This window comes from Phycodurus eques, chromosome 7 (genome assembly GCF_024500275.1).
Source record: "Phycodurus eques isolate BA_2022a chromosome 7, UOR_Pequ_1.1, whole genome shotgun sequence".
Lineage (NCBI taxonomy): Eukaryota > Metazoa > Chordata > Actinopteri > Syngnathiformes > Syngnathidae > Phycodurus > Phycodurus eques.
In genome coordinates, this window is record NC_084531.1 from 13,970,608 (window position 1) to 13,994,313 (window position 23,706).

Sequence of the window (23,706 nt, forward strand, 5' to 3'; positions counted from 1 at the left end):
ATGTGAAACGCCATTAAGAAACAAAACTAAGGTTTTGAACAAATATAACCTCTAAAACAATTCAGTTCAGATTTGTTAAATTAAAATGTAAAATTGTGAGACTTCATTGTTGTCTCAATATTTGGCATCTTGAAAAGGGGAAATTTAAACTTTTTAAAAATATTTTTCCGAAGTGAAGCACTTAATTTGAAAACGTATAATTTACTTGTTCTTATTGTGAAATGCAGCCCAACTTTTATTTAGTAAATGAGAGAACATTACATAGTTGTCCTCATATGTTTGATTACCAGGACAGAATTTGTAAGATGTGTACAAGTCTTCATTATGCTCTAATATCATTATATCAGTGGCATAAAACAATAACAACAATACTTATCATTTATCGTGAAAGTTTTGGGGCAAATGTATCGCAACAAATGTGCTATCGTGGCAGCCCGAAACACGTGTAATACATTGAGAGAGAGCAGGAGCAATGGATATCACAAAATATTGTACAAACAGTATAAAAGACAACAATTGTAACAATTGTAATAAAAATATGCAATATAGCAGGACTGCGAAGCATGAACCGTGATGTAGCAGAGGATTACTGTATCTGTATTCCGTGATGATAAGTTGCAGGGCTGGGACTCATTGTTCCATGACATGTGCATCCCGGGACACGCAGTCTCAAGTGTAAAATGATTTATGGGTAGGCAACTGGGAGACCATATCTTTGTCGTCCGTGTAAAAATGTTTTAAATGTCAGAAACAGAAATTATTCCGCAATGCAATTTTTGAGCTTCTGAATTCTTTAAGAGCTGACTTGGAGCCAGTCACACAAAGAAGTCATGCCATATCAGCTTTGACAAAACTCCTTTTAACTCTGCATTTCCTTGCATCTGCGAAATTCAGCGAAATTAGTGACAATTGGTGATGGCCTCTGTCAGTGCGGTATATTGGGTGTGCTGTCTCAAATTTGAAACGCAGTATTACACAGAATGGGCAGATATTGCACATCCAATTCCCACGCACTCGGGATGAGTAAATCAAACAAAGCAAGGGTTTTATGCAGTTGCTGGCGTCCCCAGCAATAGATTTATTTTCTGTAACTCAGTAATATGTTTGTTTACCTCTTCTAGTAACACTTCCAATTCCATCACTTCCAACTTCATTTTGTGCTTGCGGCGCGCCCCAAAATTTTCTGTGTTGAAAAAAAAATCAGAACTACCTCAAGTGCAAATCCCTCTTTTAAATATAGAAATTTCCACCACTTTTACACTTGCCAACAGCTTGCACAATCTGTTAGAGTGAACACACAATTTAGCAGCTGCTATTTGAAATCTTAGTAAATTAGGCCCTTGAGCAGACAACTACAGTTTGTGTTGACATGTCCTCTCCTCTCACTTCCAAGCGAGTTCAGCCTCACACCCCACATTCTGAGCTATGTGGACACAAAGGTGCGGTTGCGCCAAAGAGACGGTTCCTTGCTGTACACCAGCGTGCCTCCATACGCTGTGCTCCTACACGAATACAGCAGCTCGGCACACTGGGAGGACGCGCTTCGCCTCTGCCGCTTTGCCAAGGTAAGATTTTGAATGTCTTCGCTGAAAACGGCATATATTTCCCCAGTAGGAAGCTTTTCTCTTCACATGTGACATATCCTGCACATTGGGCTTCCTGTGGTGTGTCACGCTAAAGGGGGCATTCGGGTATGAGCCAATCGGAATTGAGAAGGTAGCAGACAGGTTTATTGCCCAGACCAGCAGGCTTTAATTAGCCTTCAATTAGCCTGGTGACACCATTTGCCACATTTAGCCCCACTAGAGCTCCTTCGTAAATACAGACAGCCCTATATACATGTATGCCTCTCCACACGCGGAGACTTTTGTTGTTATTTTTGATTGACAGAATAACCACAACTTTGGAGAACTGGGTGTCTTGTAGCAACAGCAGCAATGGGACAAATGGGATGAAGAAATAGGTTTTAAAAGCCTTCCCCACAGCTCTACTTCTGGAAAGAGTTTCGTGGCACAGCAGTTTTTCCCAGAATCACAGTTATCGAAAAAGTTCACCTCCGCTGTTTGCATGCATACAAGTTGGCACCCACACACACCAAAGTCACATACAATCTCATCTGCGATTGGTTTGATTTGTGTGACCTGGGGCGGGCGATGACAGTGTTGTTTTCCAGTTGGTGGTTTTTCGTTAGAGCCGTTTGTCGTGGTAATGGACGGTGATTAAAGGGAAGAATACACAGTGGTGACTTTGGCCAGCTGATGGGCTCCATTTTTAATGAGGGCGGCTGTACAGACTAATGTGGTGGTGACATTTGTTTACGTTCATAAGTGTTGCGTGAAAAAAATGTTTGTTTGGAATGTGTTTTACCGTCTTCCAGCATGATGACAGTGATGCTTTCCGGAATATGAGCAACACTGTAATACAGAGCGCATATACACAATTTGTGTTTTTAGCGTGTGTAATACAGTGGAATATCTTAAGTTGAACGCCGTAAAGGGGATCCTAAGATTACGACGCTCCCTGAATGAAATTGGTTGTATTTCCTTGTGAAAATATCATGTTTGATAATGGAGGTTCTAATTTACAGTGAACCTGTCTAATACGGGGATAGGATTCAGACCCACCCGCAATAGTGAAAATGTGCGATAGACCATATCAAGTTTTTTATAGTTTCAACCCTCCTATACTCTTTAAACCAGTGTTGTTTTCATCAATAGACGATGACGAAATGATTTCGTTGACAACAGTTTTTTTTCCGGAGGATAACGTGACGGTGATGAGCTAAACGTGTCATTGATGACTAAAACATCACAAGATGTGTGCGTGTTTTTGTTGAAGAGACAACACTGGACAAAAATGTCTGTCAGACGTTCAAAATGCAAGCGCACCATGCCGACATTCATTCAAATATGAGTTATAAATGTGTCACCACTTTAGTCTGTGCAGTCAGCTTGTGATGAACTTCATAGCTTATTGGCCCCCTTCTTAAATTTTTATATTTTTGCTTAGTTTCCCCACTAAGTTTAAGATCATCAAACAAATGTAAATATCAGACAAATATAGTCCCCTCCAAAAGTATTTGAACGGCAAGGTCAATTATTTTGTTTTTGTTGTATCCTAAAGACATTTGAGTTTCAGATCAAAAGATGAATATGAGACAAAAGTTGAGAATTCCATCTTTTATTTCGTGGTATTTACATCTAGATGTGTTAAACAACTCAGAACAGAGCACCTTTTGGTTGAAGCCACCCACTTTTCAAGTGAGCAAACATATTGGAACAGTCATTATTAAATTAACTTAAAGTGAATAACATTTAATATTTGATGGCATAACCCTGACTTGCAATAACTGCATCAAGCCTGCGACCCATTGACTTCACCAGACTGTTGCATTCTTCATTTCAAATGTTTTTCCAGGCCTTTACTGCAGCCTCTTTCAGTTTGTTTTGGGTCACTGTCTTGTTGCACGATGAAGCTTCTCCCGATTAATTTGGATGCATTGTTCTTTAAATTGCCAGACAAAATGGTTTTGTAGACTTCAGAATTAATTCTGCTGCTACCATCATGAGTTACATCATCTATAAAGACTAGCGAGCCCGTTCCAGAAGCAGCCATAGAAGCCCAAGCCATGACATTAACTCAACCATGCTTCACAAATGAGCTTATGTTTTGGATCATAAGCAGGTCATTTCTTTCTCCATACTTTGGCCTTTTCATCACTTTGGTAGAGGGATATCTTATCTGAGTCCATAAAACCTTGTTCCAAAACTTTTGTGGCTCCTCTCTGTACTACTTTGCAAAATCCAATCTGGCCTTCCTATTCTTTTTGCTGATGAGTGGTTTGCATGTTGTGGTATGTCCTGTACATTTCTTCTCTGTCTTCTTCGAACAGCATCAGCATTATGGAAGCATCTAGGAGAGGTGGCTGTGGAGTTTTTGACCAGCTTGTTCAACAGAATTCTAGCGGGTGAGAAGATGCCTGAGGAATGGAGGAAAAGTGTGCTGGTTCCCATTTTTAAGAACAAGGGTGATGTGCAGAGCTCTGGGAACTATAGAGGAATAAAGTTGATGAGCCACACAATGAAGTTAGGGGAAAGAGTAGTGGAGGCTAGACTCAGGACAGAAGTGAGTATTTGCGAGCAACAGTATGGTTTCATGCTTAGAAAGAGTACCACAGATACCATTATTTGCCTTGAGGATGTTGATGGAAAAGTACAGAAAAGGTCAGAAGGAGCTACATTATGTCTTTGTGGATATAGAGAAAGCGTATGACAGAGTAACCAGAGAGGAACTGTGGTACTGCATGCGGATGTCTGGAGTGGCAGAGAAGTATGTTAGAATAGTACAGAACATGTACGAGGGCAGCAGAACAGTGGTGAGGTGTCCTGTAGGTGTGACAGAGGAGTTTAAAGTGGAGGTGGGACTGCCATCACGGATCAGCCGTGAGCCCTTTCCTGTTTGCAGTGGTAATGGATAGACTGACAGATGAGGTTAGACTGGAATCCCCGTGGACCATGATTTTTGCAGATGACATTGTGATCTGCAGTGAAAGCAGGAAGCAGGTGGAAGAACAGTTAGAAAGGTGGCTGCATACACTGGAAAGCAGAGGAATGAAGATTAGCCGAATTAAGACAGAATATATGTGCACGAATGAGAGGGGTGGAGGGGGAAGTGTGAGGCTACAGGGAGAAGAGAGAGCAAGGGTGTAGGACTTTAAATACTTGGGGTCAACAGTCCAGCGCAATGGTGAGTGTGGTAAGGAAGTGAAGAAATGGGTCCAAGCAGGTTGGAACGGGTGGAGGAAGGTGTCAGGCGTGTTGTGTGACAGAAGAGTCTCTACTAGTATGAAGGGCAACGTTTATAAGACAATGGTTAGGCCAGCCATGATGTACAGATTAGAGACAGTGGCACTGAAGAGACAACAGGAAGCAGAGCTGGAGGTGGAGGAAATGAAGATGTTGAGGTTCGGTCTAGGAGTGACCAGGTTGGATAAAATTAGAACTGAGCTCATCAGAGGGACAGCCAAGGTTAGATGTTTTGGAGACAGTTAGAGAGAGCAGACTTAATGATTTGGACATGTCCAGAGGAGAGATAGTGAGTATATTGGTAGAAGGATGATGAGGATGGTGCTGCCAGGGAAGAGAGCTAGAGGAAGACCAAAGAGAAGGTTGATGGATGTCGTGAGGGAAGACATGAGGGCAGTTGGTGTTCGAGAGGAGGATGCAGGAGATAGGCTTACATGGAACAGGACAGCACGCTGTGGTGACCCCTAATGGGACAAGCCAAAAGGAAAAGTCTTCTTCGAACAGTGGATTGTGGATTGAGGTTGGCAGTGATGTCACTGACTGTTGTCTTTGGTTGTTTCTTTACAGCTCTCACAATGTTTCTGTCATCAACTTCTGTTGATACCCTTGGCCGACCTGTTCGATGTCTGTTGCTCAGTACATCAGTACAGGAAGTCCTCGATTTACGAATGAGTTCCGTTCCTACGCTGGCGACGTAACACGAATTTCCGCGTGAATCGGATTTCACCATTAAAGTCGAAATTTACGGTGAAATACTTCTGTTACGGGTATTGTCCCACGTGATTGTGACAGCAACCTCAGTGTGTGTGGGCGTGGGCGTGTGCGTTGATGTCTGAGTGAGACGGGACTCCGAAGGAGGAAGGAGTGCGCGGCGGTGCGAGTGTGTACAGTAGCAAGTGTAATGACGGCGACCGGGGAAGAGTAGCGATTAGCGGAGGACCTGTTGAAGTTGAATGTGCAGAGCAGCTAATAAAGCCATTAAAGCAGCAAATCGGTGCTTCGTGCCTTTATTGTTGCCGCCACCCAGCTCCGCTGTGCAATGAGAGAAGGGGGAGTTAACCCCTGCGTCTCCCGACCACGGTCAGGTGACCGTAGCAGGAAAGGTTAACACCTCGTATAAAGAAACTAAAATACATTAAAATAAAAAAAATAAGATGCTGTACTTACCATTACTGCTGAGAGTGTGAAAAAAGGAGGGCGAAAAAGGCAAAGATATTCCCGCCGCACAAACACAGACAAGCACTATGCAGTAGCTAAGCAGAAACACTATGGTGCTGGGACAACATGTCGAACGAGGCACGGGCGTCGTAAAGTCGAAACGTTGTAGGTCGAGTGCGTCATAACTCGAGGACTTCCTGTAGTTTATTTCTTCTTCTGGACAATCCAAATTGTTGTATTGACTATGCCCAATGTTTGTGCAATTGCTCTGTTCGATTTTCCCTCTTCTCTCAGCTTCAAAATGGTTTGCTTTTCTCTCATTGACACCTCTCTGGTCTTCATGTTTGCTTAACAGCAAAAGCAATTTTCCCAGGGCAAACCCAAAGCCAAAAACAACCAATATCTAATGTTTAAGCAATCAATTTAAAAGGCAACACCTGAGCAACTAGAAACACCCATTAGTCACGTTTCAATACTTTGCTCACTTGAAAAGTGAGTAGGTTCAAACAAAAGCTGGTCTGTCCTGAGTTGTTGAACACATCTAGATGTAAATACCATGAAATAAAAGCTGGAATTCTGAACTTTTGTCTCATATTCATCTTTTGATCTGAAACCCAAATGTCTTCAATGTACAACACAAACAAAGGAATTAACCTTGCCATTCCAATACGTTTGGCGGGGACAGTATATTTGTCTGATATTTACATTTGTTTGATGATCTTAAACATTAAAGTGGGCAAAAATCTAAGAATTTGAGAAGGGGGCCTATACTTTTTAACGTCACTGTATATTGTGAAATACAATAGACGTCATAACTGAAAGTAGACGAAAATGAGGAAATTATGGCTATTTTCAGTTAAGGTTTTTTTACGTTTTTTTGTTTTTTTTTGACAGTGAACAAATAATTGTGTTGGAAGTATTATATGTTAATACTCAATCGTGACAAAATTTACTGCCTGCGAGCCAGACTTCAACAAGCTAGCTTTCTAAGATACTAACGTGGTTTATTCATTGCAGGCACTTTTGAAAAAAAGAGCCAAAAAATATTTGTACCTATGAAAGGTTATTCCCAGCTCGGCGTTCCCTTGTTGCGATTGTACAAAGTGTGTGCAACCGTACGCAGCACAATGTGCAGGCATCCTTGTTATTTTGGTTTCAGAGCATCTCGTCCACAAACCTGGAATGCACCAACACTTTGCTCCCACTAGCTTAGCTCCATGGACTGCGCCAACACTAGCTTAGTGTCACCGTAGGCACGCGGCTCATAGGGCAGTGTCGTATCTACCTTGTCAATGATCAAATGCGCCCGGCTTCCGGCTTCCGTTTTTTGGGCATTCTGCATTTTATGTCGCGCCGTTGCTAACTTTAGAAGGTTTTAAAATATTAGGAGTAGAAAGTACAGCTACTTGTTTACAAATTAAGGAGTAAAAGTAAAAAGTCTCCAGAAAAGTAAATACTCAATAGATACCTAAAATATCTACTTAAGTACAGTAACAAAGTACTTCCCACCTCTGGAAAGGACCTATAACAGTCGTTATCTCGAAGGAACACAACATGCTGGATTTCCTCCATTTTGTCCAATTGCACAATTCTCTTCTTTGTGGAATTCATCGGAGGGCAACTTTGTGTTTGGTTGCTCAGATGCCACACATTTACAAAGCTAGATCAGGGGTTCCAAACTGTATAATTGAGAGTAGAACTGAAGTTTAACATTTGATGGTTTCATCACACTTCCTTGTGTGTGCAGGAGCAGTCTTTGTGGGCATGTCTGGCTGCCATGGCGATAGCCAACAAAGAGCTGACCACAGCGGAGATGGCCTACGCTGCCATTAGAGAGGTAAGAGCATCCGTTAATGGATCCGTCAATGGAGCGCTTTTTAAGCGACTCTGGAATGAACATACAGTGGGCGAGCTGCGCAAGGATGTTTATCTGCTTGTTTCCTGCTGCACATCATCTCCCCTCCCCTTCCTCGTCCGCCTCTCAGTTACCGCGAGTGCATTACATCAACTTCATCAAGCAACAGCCGTCCAAGGAGTCGTCTTTGGCCCACCTGTTGCTGTTCAGTGGACAAGTCCAGGAGGCTGAGGCCACTCTGTTACAAGCTGGACTCATCTACCAGGCCATACAAGTCAACATTGATCTGTTTAACTGGGAGAGGTACAGGAGCGTGCGTGCGTGCGTGCGTGCGTGCGTGCGTGTGTGTGTGTGTGCGAGCGTGCGTGCGTGCGTGTGCGTGTGCGTGTGCGTGTGTGTGTGTGTGCGCGTGTGCATGCAAGATGCAGCCTTGCTCAAGGTAAAGAGATGCATGTTGGTCTGTTTCCAGGGCGCTGGAGCTGGCAGTCAAACACAAGACCCATGTAGACACTGTGCTCGCCTATAGGGAGAAGTTCTTGCAGACATTTGGCAGGAAGGAGACCAATAAGAGGTTCCTGCAGTACACTCAAGGGGTAAGCGAAAACAGCCTCTCTGTATTTGCTGCCTCACATTAATTGATTCGGGCAGCAATTACGTGCAGTTTAACCGGAGTTTTTCTAACAATCTTCCATCGTTTGCAAGCTTTTCACTCACGGTTTACACATGCAATCTGACACAAACACTCAGTTCCATACTGGCATTCTTAGGGCATTGAATCGATCGCAACTGGACTGCGCCAGAACAGATCAATTCAGTGAATTCAATAGGGCTGTTACTATCAACACAATACAGTACGTTCTAACTAGAAGTGGTAGGGTTACAGTACGTTATAAGTCATAACTAGTGATTGTAGGGTATATTACATTGGCTAGTAAGTAAAAAAAAAAAAAAACTTTTGTACACTGAGAACTTCGGCCAGCCCTCGTGTGAAAGTTGTGCATGAATGCTGCATTCCAGAAAAGTGGGATTTATCCCACTTTGATTGTATCAGTTGCTACCTCAAAAGCCTTCCAGGTAAATGTAAACAACAAAGATTGCTGATTTTTGGGGGTTTTTTTTCTTCAAAAAACATTTTGACCTACAGCATCTATCAATCAAATAGAGGAGGAAAAATCACGAATGAAGTAAAATAAGCATTTCATCCATTCCACTGAATAACTTCACGTAGGCGGAGCGGCGTATCCTCATGCAGTTAGTACAAATCAAGTTGTGGTACGTGAAGTTATGTCGACTAACTAAATAAAGATAGATACATATATTTTATAATCTAGTAGATTGTTTTAATATTCATGATCTATGTCTCCATGGGGGTTGCCATTGTCTAGTAACGTCAGATTGAAGCAACTAGGTGAAGTCAGGATAGATATTTTTTCTCCGAATTAATGACTTGGACCTCCCAGCTTGGGTGGCGTTTCAGTGCACCTTTCCTTGTCAGAGTTTGGAAAACTCTGATTTCCCACTTTTTTGGAATGCAGCATAATATCTGCGGCACACACATAAAAACAGCCTTTGTACCGATTCTGCCCCTTCCCGACCAAGCACGTCAAACGCCAGACAATCTTATGTCTTGTAAAATTATCCTATAAGATTGTTCTTGGATCTGATATGTGTTCAGATTAGATTCGTACTTATTTTAGGTCCCAAAACAGGTTGAGGCCGACAGTCTTAAACAATGAACGCGTTCAATATTTACGACCAAACCTCTTAATGTGTGTGGGGAACGCCGACTTCTCCCAAGTCATGACGCCCAAGAATGGTGACGTGGAACAGAATGTAGCCGATCAAAGACGCACCCAAGACTGATGAACCCGGAAAAGAACGTAAATGAAAACTAAGACGTCTCAGCCAATGTCGCTTTTTGTATAAAAGTGGGTTCCCCAGACGGCAAAAAGTATTTTCCATCCAAAGCAAGTCGTTTTTTTGAGAAAATTGCCATTTCACAAGGCTCTCGGCTTCGGCAACCTTCGTGAACACAAATATCGGCATTTATCTGCAAGTGTTTCTACTTCTTCACTTTTTTTAGATCACGTGTGATTACGTGAGATTTCTAGATCGCTGGTGGAACAAAATATTTGCGCGTCATGTGCTGTGTTGAGATTTTCGGCACACGCCACACTCGATGACCAAAACTTTTCAATGGCTGTTTTTTTTTTAACTTTATGTATACAAATATTTTAAGAGTGGAAAACTCTTTGTGTGTACCAGCCCTAACCGACGTGCCTACATGTCGGTGATGTTGGGGAGCTCATAACTTGTGTGCGTCTGCAACAAATGTCCATGCGGAAACATGGACAGTAATCAAACATGCTTCCGAGCAGCGTGAATATGCTTTTCATCATATTTTTTATTGCTTCGAAGAAGACATTTTTGCGCCGACTTAGCCATTTTATTTTTCCCCCAGGCCTTCTGAGGAAAGGAGCTTTTCTTGACATTTCTGAGTCTTCTGTCTTTCTCTCAGGTGGAAGTGGATTGGGAAAAAATTCAAGCCAAGATCGAGATGGAGTTGTCCAAAGAGAGAGAGAAAGCTGCTAACGCGTCTGTCAGGAGCAGCTTGGCCCAGCGGCGTTAATGTCAAGAGGACCCCTCTGATTCCCTTGTAAAAAAGAGTAAAAGCAAGAATCCCATTCTTTGTGAATGTTGGCGAACAAGATGGTCGAGAGACCAACCACAATGTAAAAAAACCAAAAAACTTTTGAGGTCTTCAGGAATTATTGCTCCAAGTCCGAACAATAATCTTCCGTAAACCCATCCATCCGTCCATTTTCTGAGCCGCTTATCCTCACAAGGGTCGCGGGATTGCCGGAGCCCATCCCAGCTAGGGGAGAACATGCAGACACCACACAGGCGGCGCCAGGGATTGAACCCCGGTCCTCGGAACTGTGAGGCAGATGCTCTAACCAGTCGCACACCGTGCCGTAAGCTTCATTTTTAATTAATTGTATTCATTATGGCACGGTGACTGACTGGTTAGAGCGTCAGCCTCACAGTTCTGAGGACCCGGGTTAAATCCCCGGCCCTGCCTGTGTGGAGTTTTCTCCGAGCACTCCGGTTTCCTCCCACATCCCAAAAACATGCATTAATTGGAGACTCTAAATTGCCCTTAGGCGTGACTGTGAGTGCGAATGGTTGTTTGTTTCTATGTGCCCTGCGATTGGCTGGCTACCAGTCCAGGGTGTACCCCGCCTCCTGCCCGATGACAGCTGGGATAGGCTCCAGCACGCCCGCGACCCTAGTGAGGAAAAGCGGCTCAGAAAATGGATGGATGGATGGATGGATGTATTCATTATAAGGCCCTGGCAACACGAGAACAATTGCACATTTCATTTGCACATAGTTGTGACATTTCTACAGCAAAAAAAAAAAAAAAAAAAAAAAACATGTGGCCTTACTGTCATATCAGAGCAGATATTTCAGACTCATTGTTGATCTTTAACAGTCTGTATAATCTCCCTGTAAGTAGTGCTTGTGATGTGTTTATAGTTTATGATAGATATTTTTACAGATTATATTCAAGAAACGATACCTTCTACAAAAACATAAAAGAAACAGTGAACAACAGATGTGTCAGTTCTTACTAAGTTGTCCCCATATTAGATGGTATATGCCATCATGTTTAATATACCTTCTTCCAATTTGGGCGAATTCCCTCATGGGACTTCATCAAAGTGTGTCCCCTGGATTCCCTCAAAACGGCCGTTTCAAGCCAAAATGGTCGATTTACGGTGCAATTTTGTGCATGGGTCCTTTATTGCCTGTCCATCCAATTTCATGTCGATTAATGAAACATGTCGGAGGCTTTTTTTTTTCTAACTTTTGAGCATGCTGAGAAAAAAAAAAAAGACGATTCAATAAAATAATAAACAGAAATTTCAAGAAAATAGCAGCAGTAAACAAGAATATTGTGGTTTAGATTAGAATATCGGCATAATGATCTCTCCTCCAATGGACAGACCTTAATTAATAATGTGTCATCCAATTGATGAAATATAAGCCTCACCTCAAATAGACTCCTCCCTTTTCCCTCACCCTGAAAAACAACAGTAGGTAACCGTAAGTATAGCCATAGGCGAGGACGCTGATAGCTGTATATGGGCATTTTTTTAAACTTTCCCTTCTACTATTCTGTAGCACACGGTACCAGAAGAGGAGGTTGTTTTATAAATATGGAGCTTTATTCTTAAAACAAACAAATTCATGACAAATGGATAATGAAAGAAATAAATCACTTGTAATAAAACATACAACAGACATAATATTATTATTACAGCCGTGTGTGTCTTGTGCAAACTGTAAATGTGGAAGAATTATTTCCGCCTTCCTGTGCACTGCGTTATTGATAGAAACCAAGAATGAAAAAGTACATTAAATGTAAACCTCTTATGTGAACGCCCTACTTGAAATAAACCTCTGCAGTTGAGTAAATTAGTGTAGGAATATCAATGAATGAAAATCATCTTTTGCTCTGCTGCATTGGGCCAAATTCTCTTCTTTACTCGCCCCTGCATAACCTATTCTATTATACAGGAGTCTCTTTTTGTGACAATTTGCTGTTTTATTACAGCAACACTGTCAGCTTGGCCTCTAGTTTTGAAGAGACATTATGGAAAATTTACTTTGCAGCTTTAATACATGGTGTCCTAAAAGTCACTATACACTTTTTTCTATTTCGTATCATTCGGACAGACATAAGGCAAACAGCATTTGACAGTGCAGTTTTTGTAAGGGTAACCATTCTCTTGCCGATTGCTCGCCAATTGATGAACGCCTGCTCTAGGTGTTTGGTATATTCGTCAGTGGCGGTAGTAGCAGGCCTCCCACTGTGTGGTTTGTCAACAACGGAACCTGTTTTGAGAAACTTGCCACAGATTGGAGCAGTGTGACGACCATAAAGCTTCTCAAAATGGTGCTGAACTGCAGTCGGCATTCATTCATGATAGTGTATAGATTCAGTCCATCCATCATGTGGGAAATTCAGCAACCAAGTAAATGATTTGCTTGGTTGTGTAATTAACATTTGAAAATGTGTGTGAGCAAGCCATTCAGAATTTAAATAATTTACATAATAACCACCCCCCACCAGTTTTCTCCATCCATGACTTACTTAGCTGGTAATGTGGGTGAAGATTAACCTCTTTCAAACGATGGCTAACAGTGCTGGCTTCTGATAACTGTCACATTCTTGATACACACTAATTGACAGGTGTATGAAGTGTTGTCTCTGTAAGTGCCTCCACAAGTGAAACTGTTTTTAGTTTATTTTTTTAGACAGTTCTGTTTTTTTCCTCTCTAGCTCCACATTGAGAACCCGCTCGCAGAGTAGCAACACCCCCCACCCCGGTTGTCATGGTAACCAAAGCCACACGCCTGGCATGAGACAGGGCTGCCTCCTCAAAACGGAGCAAGACATGGAATAGTGTGTGTAAATGACCATAATTGGGAGCTGTTTTAGATTGTGAAGTACTTTAGTACTTTAATGACATTAGCAAACTACTAAAATACAAACACGATATGAGAGCCCCTCCACTTAATTCATGGTTAATAGGCTAGAAGGTCTCAATCATGACTGGTTCCTAGGAACTAAATCACATTCTTCACACACTTTTTTGTGTCTGCATTCGTAGTATGTTCTTAATGTGTCTCAGTATATTACAAGTGAATTTGAGGAGGATTTTAGTTAAAATTTCATGTAGGCGACCTGAGTGCGCTCAGGCCGTCTCACATGCGAGAAAGTCACTCAGCATTCACACATCTTTACGCCTCGTAAAATGGCCACCACTTTTTCGGGGGTCACTCCCCTCTCATCTGACCCTTAAGTGGGTTCTAAACATGGATTTGTGCTTTTAAGTGCTAGCCCCATCCACCCACATATTTCTCTCTGGCAGAGCAAGGCCATCAGTCATAGTCGGCCAGTGTTGGATTACACGAGCCACCGCAATCACACTTCGCTTTGCACAGCTTTGAAAAAGCAGCCAGACTGGTCTCTAATTGGGAAATGTTCTTTTAGAAGAAAGTTTTTTTTTTTTTTTTTTTTTTAATGCATGACTCACTTTAAGTAAATGTCATTCTCCTGCTTTTTTAATCTACGTAAACAGGACATTAATCCTGGCATTGTGATGTATGTGGTGTCAAGAGTAGTTTTTGGATTATTAGAAAAAGGTCACCTCATATTTCATTATGCAGCTATGCCTGCAGAATGAATGATGGTTCCTGCATCAACAACAGCCCCCCCCCCCCCCCCCCCCTGGATAAGACACAGTAGACTTTAAAAGTGTTCACTTTGGCAGACATCAGTTTTAAGTGAAATTGAAGTTGGATCGATTCCTGAGGGGGGAAAAGCCCTTTTACACATTAATGTGATACTTAAAACAGGAAGGTCTGCAGCATTAAGCACCTACGTTTGAGGTGTTGGAGTACTGTACAACTTAATATGATTTAAAACAGTGATGTCAAATGTATGGTCTACGGGCCAGAACCGGTCCAATGGGGGGTTCAATCCGGGCCATGGGGATAGAGAGCAAATTAACTACAATTTGGCAACAAAAGTAGCTGTTGTTGCTAATTCTGTCCACTGGAGGTCGCACTGATGACCACGTACATGACTACTTAACACTTAAATGACATTCTGAAATTGGCTGCTACTCAGGAATGACATCTGATATTGATGCACTTGTGAAGGCAAAAGGATGCCAAAAATTAATACCTACTGTAGAAAAAAATTTAAGACACTGAATTTTGCAAATTGTCAACAGCTTCAGTTCAAAAGAGGTTGGTTTGTTTGTTTTTTCATGCACTTCCACAACTTATATGTATTTTTATATAAACATTTACAAGGTAGGCAGACAACTGCACCCTCTTTCTGAAAAGTTCCCACTAATTTGTATGCTGAGTCAAATTAGGTCGTCATGATCTCCAGATACATGTGGAAATGTATGTAAATTAAAAATAATTTCTAGATGTTTCATAAACGACATGTATAGAGCCACTTTGACCTGTATTATTGTTGTTATATTATTATAGTACGAAATTGATGTTCTGTAGGATTGATTATAAGGGAGTAGAGAGCGGTAGGAATTAAGTTTTACTTCTTCCTACTCATTTTCAAATATGTATAAGTTAATTTTTTTTATCTTTGTTTAAATCTTGTTGTTTTGTTGTTTTCTGTTACCTTTTCAAATGTTTGAAATAAAAATTTGAATTAAAAATTCAATTAAGTTGCACATGGAGAAAATGAAAACAAAGATTCATAATACTGTTGAAATAGTTTTTTCGAATAAATTTCAGATTGCTCATATGATTTGCAACGGGATAATAATCCATAAATGTGAATATTTTTCGAAAAATATTATTTGCACATAAACAATGAGACATTTTTGAATAGCCTTCATATATCTTAATAGACGAATATACTGGCCCTGCACACTTGAAATCGAAAATTCAGGCGAATGTGGCCCCTTAACTAAAATAAGTTCAACACCCCTGATTTAAACTATAGCTGTCAACACGAAGAACATTTTTATCACCTCATTTACATATCGCCTGAGTGCTTATTTGCATACAAAAAGCAATTGTACTTCTTGTAGTCTCATTTATTATAAGTCAACATTCGGTGTTAAAATTGCACTTGAGAGTAAAAGTAAAATAATAGGATTTTGTCTTAAAATGCACGTGGTTTCCATCAGACAGAGTTCCGAGATGTCCTTGGACTGGGCTGCTGCCCTCCCGACCTTTCCAGAACATCCAGTCTGTGCTCTCCAGCCCCCGGCCCGGCCCCCCTGCCTCTGCCCGGACCACTCGTCTCGTTTTCGGCCAGCAAGTTGTCATCGGAGCGGTCCCGGTGCATCTCCTGCATGCTCTCCTCGTACGTGGGCAAATATTTGACCTCGTCGTAGGCTGGTAGGTTGGGCGAGGCGAAGTCCACCGGGTTGCACTCGGGGTAACGGTCCAGCAGGGAGTCCTGGGAGGCGGACGCATGGCCGTGGAAGAGCGAGGGCTCCTCCCCGCGGTCCTGGTGCGGGTGGCGGCGCGGTCGGGGGCACACGATCCGCTGGATGAAGTAACCCATGGCGAAGAGCAGCAACAGGATAAGGATGCCCGACAACTTCCGCGTGAACCACCCCACGTTGTCGAAAAAGATGTGGATTGGGAGCTTGCAGCAGCGTACCGTCGAGCCTCCTCCACCACCGCCGCCTCCGCCGCTGCTGCCGCTCCCATTCCCGGCGACGACGGGCGGGCAGCACTGTTGGCCATCGGCGCACTGGACCTCCCCGCAGCTCCGCAGGGCTTGACACACAGAGAGGAGGCACGCCGAGAAAAGGGTGCCGCTGCTTCCGCCGCCTCCGCCGCACTGACGGGGCATCGTTGCTGGGTGTTCTGTTGTGGTTCTGGACCCCCGCTCTGGTAAGCGTACAGCGTAAAAGTCAGGTATTCCTCTCCGAGCTGAGTGTTCTGGTCTGAGTCTCACTGCAGCGAGGCACAGGACAGCAGGTGCACCCACCCTCTTTCATCCTCCAAACCATCCTCTTCCTTCTTCCTCCTCCCCCTCCTCTCCGGGAGACCTCTGTGATTGGAGTGGATCATTGATGAGCATCATGAATATCTGATGGTGTGATCTCACATTCATTTCCAAGTGAATTTCCAAATATGAGTATTTTATCTCAGAGGAAAAGTAATATTAAGAAATATTAAAAATATTTTGGCTAGTCTCTAGCTCTCTTAAAGAACAAATAAGTTGTTTATAAGGTTACCTTTTGTTTTGAGTAATAGACAACACTGTTGGAAATGTAGTCAATACAGTATAACAACTACACACACAAAAGAAACAAAGACAAACTCAATGTATTTTTTATAGTCTCTCACCTGCACCTGGCTGACTTCTTTTTTTTTTGTGTGTATGTCCATCTTTTGAAAAGCATACATTTGCAAACAGTGTTTCATAAGATTTCCTGTCGTAAACTAGCATTTAACTAGCTTTAGCACATTAGTAGTAGTTATGACAATGAAAGCGACCTAATAGGGCCAGCCTTTTGTTTTTGATTTTTAACGAAAAATAAATACCCACACTGCAAAAACTCTAAATCTTAAAAAAAAATAAGACACATCATCTTGTTTTTAGTCAATTTGCATTTGCTTCAAGCTATTTTTTACTTGAAATAAGTACGCAAACAGGTTGCCAGGGGAGTAAGTCATTTTTTTTATGGTCCACTGGCAATTTTTCTTTTTTTTTTCTTTTACGTGATGTGTCTAATTTTAATTAGTTTCAACTAGAAATAAAATATTATTGGTAAGATTTTGAGTTTTTGCAGGGCATGCCAACTTCTTTTTCTGCCTCATACTTAAAAAAAAAAACACCACGTATGAACACGCCCTATCTTGGCATAAGATAAACACTTTGCTATACAATTTGCTAGCGATAGTTCCAAGTGGCTAATTAGCTTATTAGCTAATAGCTACGCAGTACGCACCATTACAAGCCCCTGCCGAGTAGTCCCGACACATCATATAGAGCAATTCAAGAGGAGGCATTGAAGCGTCGCCGTGTGGTCAACTGTCATTTCATGGATTCTGTTTGAGTTGTAAATCAAGAATTACCTGGTCATTAGCGTTAACACAGCTGCAAATGTGTGGAGCGGGTCGAGAAAATGGATATGAAGACTATACGCTAGCGCGCTGTAGCATCCTAGCTAACCGACGTACCTACGTGGCGGCCATGTTAGGAAGGTCGATGTTCCCGTCACAGGCAATGCATGGACATTGAAATTAAGTCATAACTTGCTCATTTTCCAACCGATTTTCCCGAGGTTTACGTTTTGTAAATGCCAAAGCGTGTGCTATCACCAAAGAGCATTATTTCTAAATAAATAAAATAAAAAACGTTGTTTTTTTCTCTTATTAATTGAGGACAAAATCCTTATGCTGTTTTATATCATACCTTTAGATCAATTATTGATGCTCTTATTTTTTTTATTGTTTTAGGATTTTTATTTTAGATTTGTTTAATATGTTTTAGTAATATTTTACTATTTACAGTGGTTCCTCAGAGGGAGCCCTCTGCACAGGGATTTACAGTGGGCTGTGGTCATGATCCTGTCTCGTGGGACCCCCAACTGCAGCGCGTGCAGCTTGCTGGTGCTACTTTGGGGGCTCCATCCGGGTGGCCTGTGCCTATGGTCTATGGTCCGATCCTGTTGCAGACGGCTTCCTGAGATGGGGTTTTCCTCACCTCGATGCTCTGTACTCGACCTCAGGTTATTAGGTCACCACAAATTATTTTTAAACCTGTCCGTGTGTGTGTGTGTGTGTGTGTGTGAGAGAGAGTGTACATGTGTGTGCGTTCCTGCGTCTGTGTCCCGCAGGCAAGCGTCGGGGCGGGGTTCATTTATTTTTTATTGATTTATTTTTATGGACCAAGACCAGCTCCGAAATCTTGGTGTTCTGATAGATTCCGATCTGACTTTCAACCGTCATATCAAATCAATTACTAAAACTGCCTACTACCATCTGAAGAGCATATCCAGAGTGAAGGCTTGCATGTGTCAAACAGACCAGGAGAAGCTCATCCACGCTTTTATCTCATGTAGACTTGACTATTGTAATGGTCTTCTGACTGGACTCCCTAAAAAGAGCATTAAACAGCTGCAACACATTCAGAATGCTGCAGCTCGGGTTCTGACCAGAACAAAGAGGTCAGAGCATATTACTCCAATTCTGAAGCCTTTACACTGCCTTCCAGTCAGCTTTAGAATAGATTTTAAAGTTCTGCTACTGGTCCATAAATCACTCAACGGTTTAGGTCCTGAATACATGAATGAAATGCTAATGGAATATAAACCCAGTAGGGCTCTGCTCTGAGATCGACAGACTCAGGTCAAATAGTGGCGCACAGAGTCCAAAGCAAACTTGGTGAAACAGCATTTAGCTATTATGCTGCACACAAATGGAATAAGTTGCCAACAGAAGTGGCGTCAGCCCCCAAGTGTGCATGTTTTTAAGTCCAGGTTAAAAACTCTTCTTTTTTCTCATGCTTTCTAGAGCATTTCCACTTTTAAATGATATTTCTTGCACTGTACGCTGTTTTAATTGTATTTTTTTCCTTCCTTGTTTTAAATGTAGGCACGGTAGACGACTGGTTAGAGCGTCTGCCTCACAACAAACTCCTCCTGTGTGGAGTTTGTTCTCCCCGTGCCTGCGTGGGTTTTCTCCGGGCACTCCGGATTCTTCCCACATCCCAAAAACATGCATGGTAGGTTAATTGACAACTCTAAATTGCCCGTAGGTGTGAATGTGAGTGCGAATGGTTGTTTGTCTAAATGTGCCCTGCGATTGGCTGGCAACCAGTTCAGGGTGTACCCCGCCGTCTGCTCGATGATAGCTGGGATAGGCTCCAGATAGGCTCCCTCGTGAGGAGAAGCGGCTCAGAAAATGGATGGATGGATGGATGTATTCATTATAAGGTTGGATGTTTTAAATGTTTATAAGCTGTTTTTTTCTTTGTTTTTAAATGCTTTTAATCATGTAAAGCACATTGAGTTACCCGGTGTATGAAATGCGCTATATATATAAATTTGCTTTTCTTTGCTTTGCTTATTGTTGTAAAGCGCTTCGTTGCATTCTTTGTTGAATGAAAAGCGCTTACAAATAAAGTTTGTTTGTTGGATTGATTGATAGTTCTTTAGATAATGTAGAACTAGTAAATGTAGGTGACAGTAAAAAAAAAAACTTTTACTTTTGTTGCTAAGTACATTTCAGTCTAATTTTTGTACTTTTACTTAAATACGGGTGCTAAATTAATACTTTTACCAGAATATTTGTACTTAAGCACAGAGTGTGAATACTGTAATTTTGACACTTTTGGAACTTGACCTTAAATGCACCCACAAGACTGCTATATAAGATACACCTATAGAATAAAAAGGAATGAAAAAAAACAATATAATAAAATGAAAAAAAAAACAACTTTTTTTTTAGGTTCAAATAGATTTTAGGGTCAAAATATTGCAAATAACACTTACGTGTGGTGCAGTTTAGTTCTCCTCCACAAATTGAAATCAAGACCCACAGGCCAGATCCGGGCCTCTGCGTCATTGTATGTGGGTCGTCAAAGCTTGCCACAATTTTTCCTTAATTTCTCTTCAAAACTAGTTATTCCTCATAAAAAATGATAACAATCACAGGGATGTATGACAGAGTGATTCTTAGGGTTCCCACATTGAACATACTTGTAAGTGTAACAAGTAAGTGTAAGATGCCACGTGCCAAGTCCAAAAACAAAGAGTGCAGCTCAGCTTCTGGCTAGCGGATGTTGTCTAGTTTCCCGTTTGCCTCAATTGTTTTCCCACTCACTTTTGTTTCTGAATTTGACACGGCTGCTTATGCCATCCCTCATCATACGTGTGAATTTTATCCTTCATCCAGGTCATTTCATTCTCAGGACATTGAATCGATTGCAACTAGACTGTAACACACTGTCCAGTTGCGATCATTTCAATGTCTTGTGAGTCCCTAATCATGATGGGTAGTTACAGAATACGTGCTAACTCTACACAGGAGGGCCTGAGCTGAGATTCGAACACTAATCACATGCTAATCACTAACCCACCATGCTGCCCTGCATTGATGTCTTATCTTTCCCTCTCGAAATCCCGTTAATATGAAGTGCATTGATACTGTGGCGTACAAAACAGTAAGACCTCGTTCCTACTTCGTGTTAACCGCAGTACTTGAGTATATGGCCTCCTATTCGGCCACAGAAGGAGGCCACTCTCAGGCTACTTTATACCTTCACAGAATGCCTGGTGGCCACAGCAGAGTCGAACCCCGTGATACAAGGCGCCAACGGATCTGCCTGTCTCATAAAAAATGAATAGTCCTTGCCATCTGGGCTGTAATCCCCCCCATTAGCGGAGTGTCTGGATTCACATTGTAGTGCAGCATCACCCTTGAGGACCATGAGTTAGTAGACCTTGAAGAACATACCCAAAGAAGTAAATGTCCAGTTTAAATGCTCGCTCAATGTGTTAATTTATTCTTTATTCAATGCGATCAGCATTTTCTTCATGAATCTCTAAAGTTTAAAAAAAACTTCATAATTATGTGAAACTTTGGCAAATCTCGCAAGACTTCAACATATTGTTTTAGACTGGATGAACCTTTTTTATTTTTTATTTTTTTTTACGTTTGTGTTTTCTTCCACCACAAAAGGATACCAGTGATGACAAAGAACTTAGACATGCAAATAGTCTTGGAAGGGGGAGCTGTGCTGGCTGGTCCATTAGGCAATATAGGTAAATATTAAGTGTGAGGGAAAACAATTCAACTTCAATATAAATATAGTAAAACTAGTTATTACTATTAATTCATGCATCCATCAATTTTACGTACCGCTTATCCTCACTAGGGTCGCGGGCGTGCGCTGGAGCCTATCCCAGCTGCCTCTGGGCGAAAGGCAGGGTACATCCTGAACTGGTCGCCAGCCAATAGTAGGGCACATACAATCAAACAACCATCCGCACTCACATTCACACCTATGGGGAAGTTAGAGTCTTCAATTAACCTGCCATGCATGTTTTAGGGATGTGGGAGGAAGCCGGAGTGCCCGGAGAAAACCCACGCAGGCACAGGGAGAACATGCAAACTCCACACAGGCGGGGCCGGGGATTGAACCCCGGTCCTCAGAACTGTGAGGCAGACGCTCTAACCAGTTGACCACCGCGCCGGCTTAATGCCTACTGTTTACATATTTATGAATGGAATACGTCTGACATCCACCACACGTCCGCGGACCTCAGAGACTGTCTGTCTGTGCCTAGATAAAATTCACAAAAATCTCGTTAGACCAGCTGCGCCAAGTTTAGAGGTAGTCTCAGCAGGCATAAGTTTAGACTGACTTTCTGCCACCAAATTGTCACTCAACCGGGCTCTTTTCAAAGGCCACACCCTTTTTGCACCGAAACACCTGGCTTGGTGCAGACCGGTCTGCCGAATGCGCAAACGCGCAGCGACCCTAGTGCTTGCACAAAACTCAGGATACACTAGCTTTTGCGCCCCACCGCAGATGCGCCATCTATGAAAATAGGCCCCGTGTTGATGTAACTGCAAAACGTTTGTCAGTGTAGTACACGGATGTGGAAGGCCCCTTGATTGGGTTCGCCACGGGTCCCCAAATGACTAAATACTCCCCTACCCTGTTATTGACCGGCAATCAATCCAGAGTGTAGTCTCATTTTCACCCAAAGTCAGCTGGGATGGGCTGTAAACGGAGAAGCGGTCTAGAAAATTGTATCGTTAGGCGTAAGGATGCACCGATAACACTTTTTTCATACCGAGCATGAGTATGAGTACTTCAATTTCAGTACTCACCGTTACAAAGATGCACTAATCCTTGATAATGCTATTTTGTCTTAAAATGGAATTGTGTTTTCTTTTAACCAAATACTGTTGTGACCAGCAAATCTTTTCTTGAACATGGCATATGTTTTACTGAAATATAACACTTTTTAGCGTAACATGTCAATACAGACATTTTAACACATCTAACTCCTTGTTCCTTAAAAGTATTTCATTTCAGTTGTCCATTTTGCAGAGCATAATTTGCAGTCGCCGACATTTCTCCATACAGCTGACATCGCTCCTACCTAGAAGGTACTGTGAAAAAGTATTGGCCCCCGTCTCAAATTCTTATATTTTTGCATAGTTTCCCCACGTTAATGTTTAAAATCATCAAACAAATGTAAATATAAGACAAATATAACCCAAGTGAACTTAAAATGCTTTTTTTACATGATTTCATTTATGAAGGAAAAAACTATTCAGTAGTAGTTTTAGTACCTAGTACCTGGTTTGGCCATCCTCATTAGCAACAACTGAAATCAAGTGTTTTCTAGAACTGGCGATGAGTCTTTCACAGCTCTGTGGAGATATTTTGGCCCACTCTTCCTTGCACAATTGTCTCGATTCAGCAAAAATGGAGGATTTTCCGGCATGAACGGCGTTTTTAAGGTCACGCCACTGCATTTCAATTGGATTCAAGTCCGGACCTTGACGAGGCCACTCTAAAACCTTCATTTTGTTTTTTAAGCCATTCAGAAGTTGACTTGCTGGTGTGTTTTGGATCGTTATCCTGCTGCAGAACCTAAGTGCGCTTCAGCTTAAGGTCAGAAACTGATGGCTGAACATTCTCCTTGAGGATTTTCTGTTAAAGAGCAGTTCAATCAGTTCTGTTCAATCACAGCAACTTGTCCAGGTCCCGTGGGAAGGAAACAGCCCAAGACCATCACACTACCACCACCATGTTTGACTGTTGGTATGATGTTCTTTCAGTCTCTTTCTTATTGTCGTGTTATGAACACTGACCTTAACTGAGGCAAGTGAGGCCTGCAGTTCTTTAGAAGTTGTCCTGAGTTCCTTTGTGGCCTCCTGGATGAGTCATTGCTGTTCTCTTACGGTAATCTTTGTAGGAGGGCCACTCCTGGGAAGGTACAACACTGTTCCATGTTTTCCCCATTTGAGGTTAATGGCTCTTCCTATGGTTCCCTGGAATCCTAAATCATTAGAAAAGGCTTTTGTAACACTTTCTAGACTGATAGATGTCAATTACTTATTTCTCGACTGTTGGGATCGTGTCATTTTGCTTTACATCACTTTTTTCACACAGGGCCAGGTAACTTTGAATAGTTTTTTTTCCCTTAATAAATGAAATCACCATTTAAAACCAGGATTTTAAGTTCAGTTGGGTTATATTTTTCTGAGATTTACATTTGTTTGTTTGCAAAAATATAAGAATTTGAGAAGGGGGCCAATACTTTTTCACCCCACTGTATGGCATTGTGTTGT

At 41.9% G+C, this 23,706-nt stretch overlaps 2 protein-coding genes across 2 annotated transcripts in view; one reads left to right on the forward strand and one right to left on the reverse strand.

Annotated features, from left to right (window-relative positions):
• ift80 (intraflagellar transport 80 homolog (Chlamydomonas)) overlaps positions 1-11,598 on the forward strand; it is an 81,222-nt gene extending 69,624 nt beyond the window's left edge. The window contains exons 16-20 of the mRNA XM_061682389.1: positions 1,394-1,565; positions 7,711-7,800; positions 7,949-8,121; positions 8,288-8,411; positions 10,337-11,598. Coding sequence (XP_061538373.1) covers positions 1,394-1,565; positions 7,711-7,800; positions 7,949-8,121; positions 8,288-8,411; positions 10,337-10,447 — 670 coding nt within the window. The 3' untranslated portion in view covers positions 10,448-11,598. The remainder of the gene's footprint in view (positions 1-1,393; positions 1,566-7,710; positions 7,801-7,948; positions 8,122-8,287; positions 8,412-10,336) is intronic.
• A 3,247-nt stretch (positions 11,599-14,845) lies between these two features.
• Positions 14,846-17,538, reverse strand: LOC133405195 (uncharacterized membrane protein C3orf80). Its single transcript, XM_061681953.1, has 3 exons — positions 17,467-17,538; positions 16,373-16,435; positions 14,846-16,272 (listed from the first exon to the last, which is right to left on the reverse strand). Exons 2-3 carry the CDS (start codon positions 16,392-16,394, stop codon positions 15,554-15,556), a joined length of 741 nt encoding a protein of 246 aa, XP_061537937.1. The 5' UTR covers positions 16,395-16,435; positions 17,467-17,538; the 3' UTR covers positions 14,846-15,553.
• Between the last annotated feature and the right edge of the window lie 6,168 nt (positions 17,539-23,706).

Excerpts from the sequence above, each read along its gene's own strand:
- LOC133405195 (XM_061681953.1), bottom strand. The coding sequence starts at position 16,394 with ATGGTTTGGAGGATGAAAGAGG. Across the intron at positions 16,273-16,372 it reads GGTTTGGAGGATGAAAGAGG|AGCGGGGGTCCAGAACCACA; the intron begins GTGGGTGCACCT and ends TACGCTTACCAG.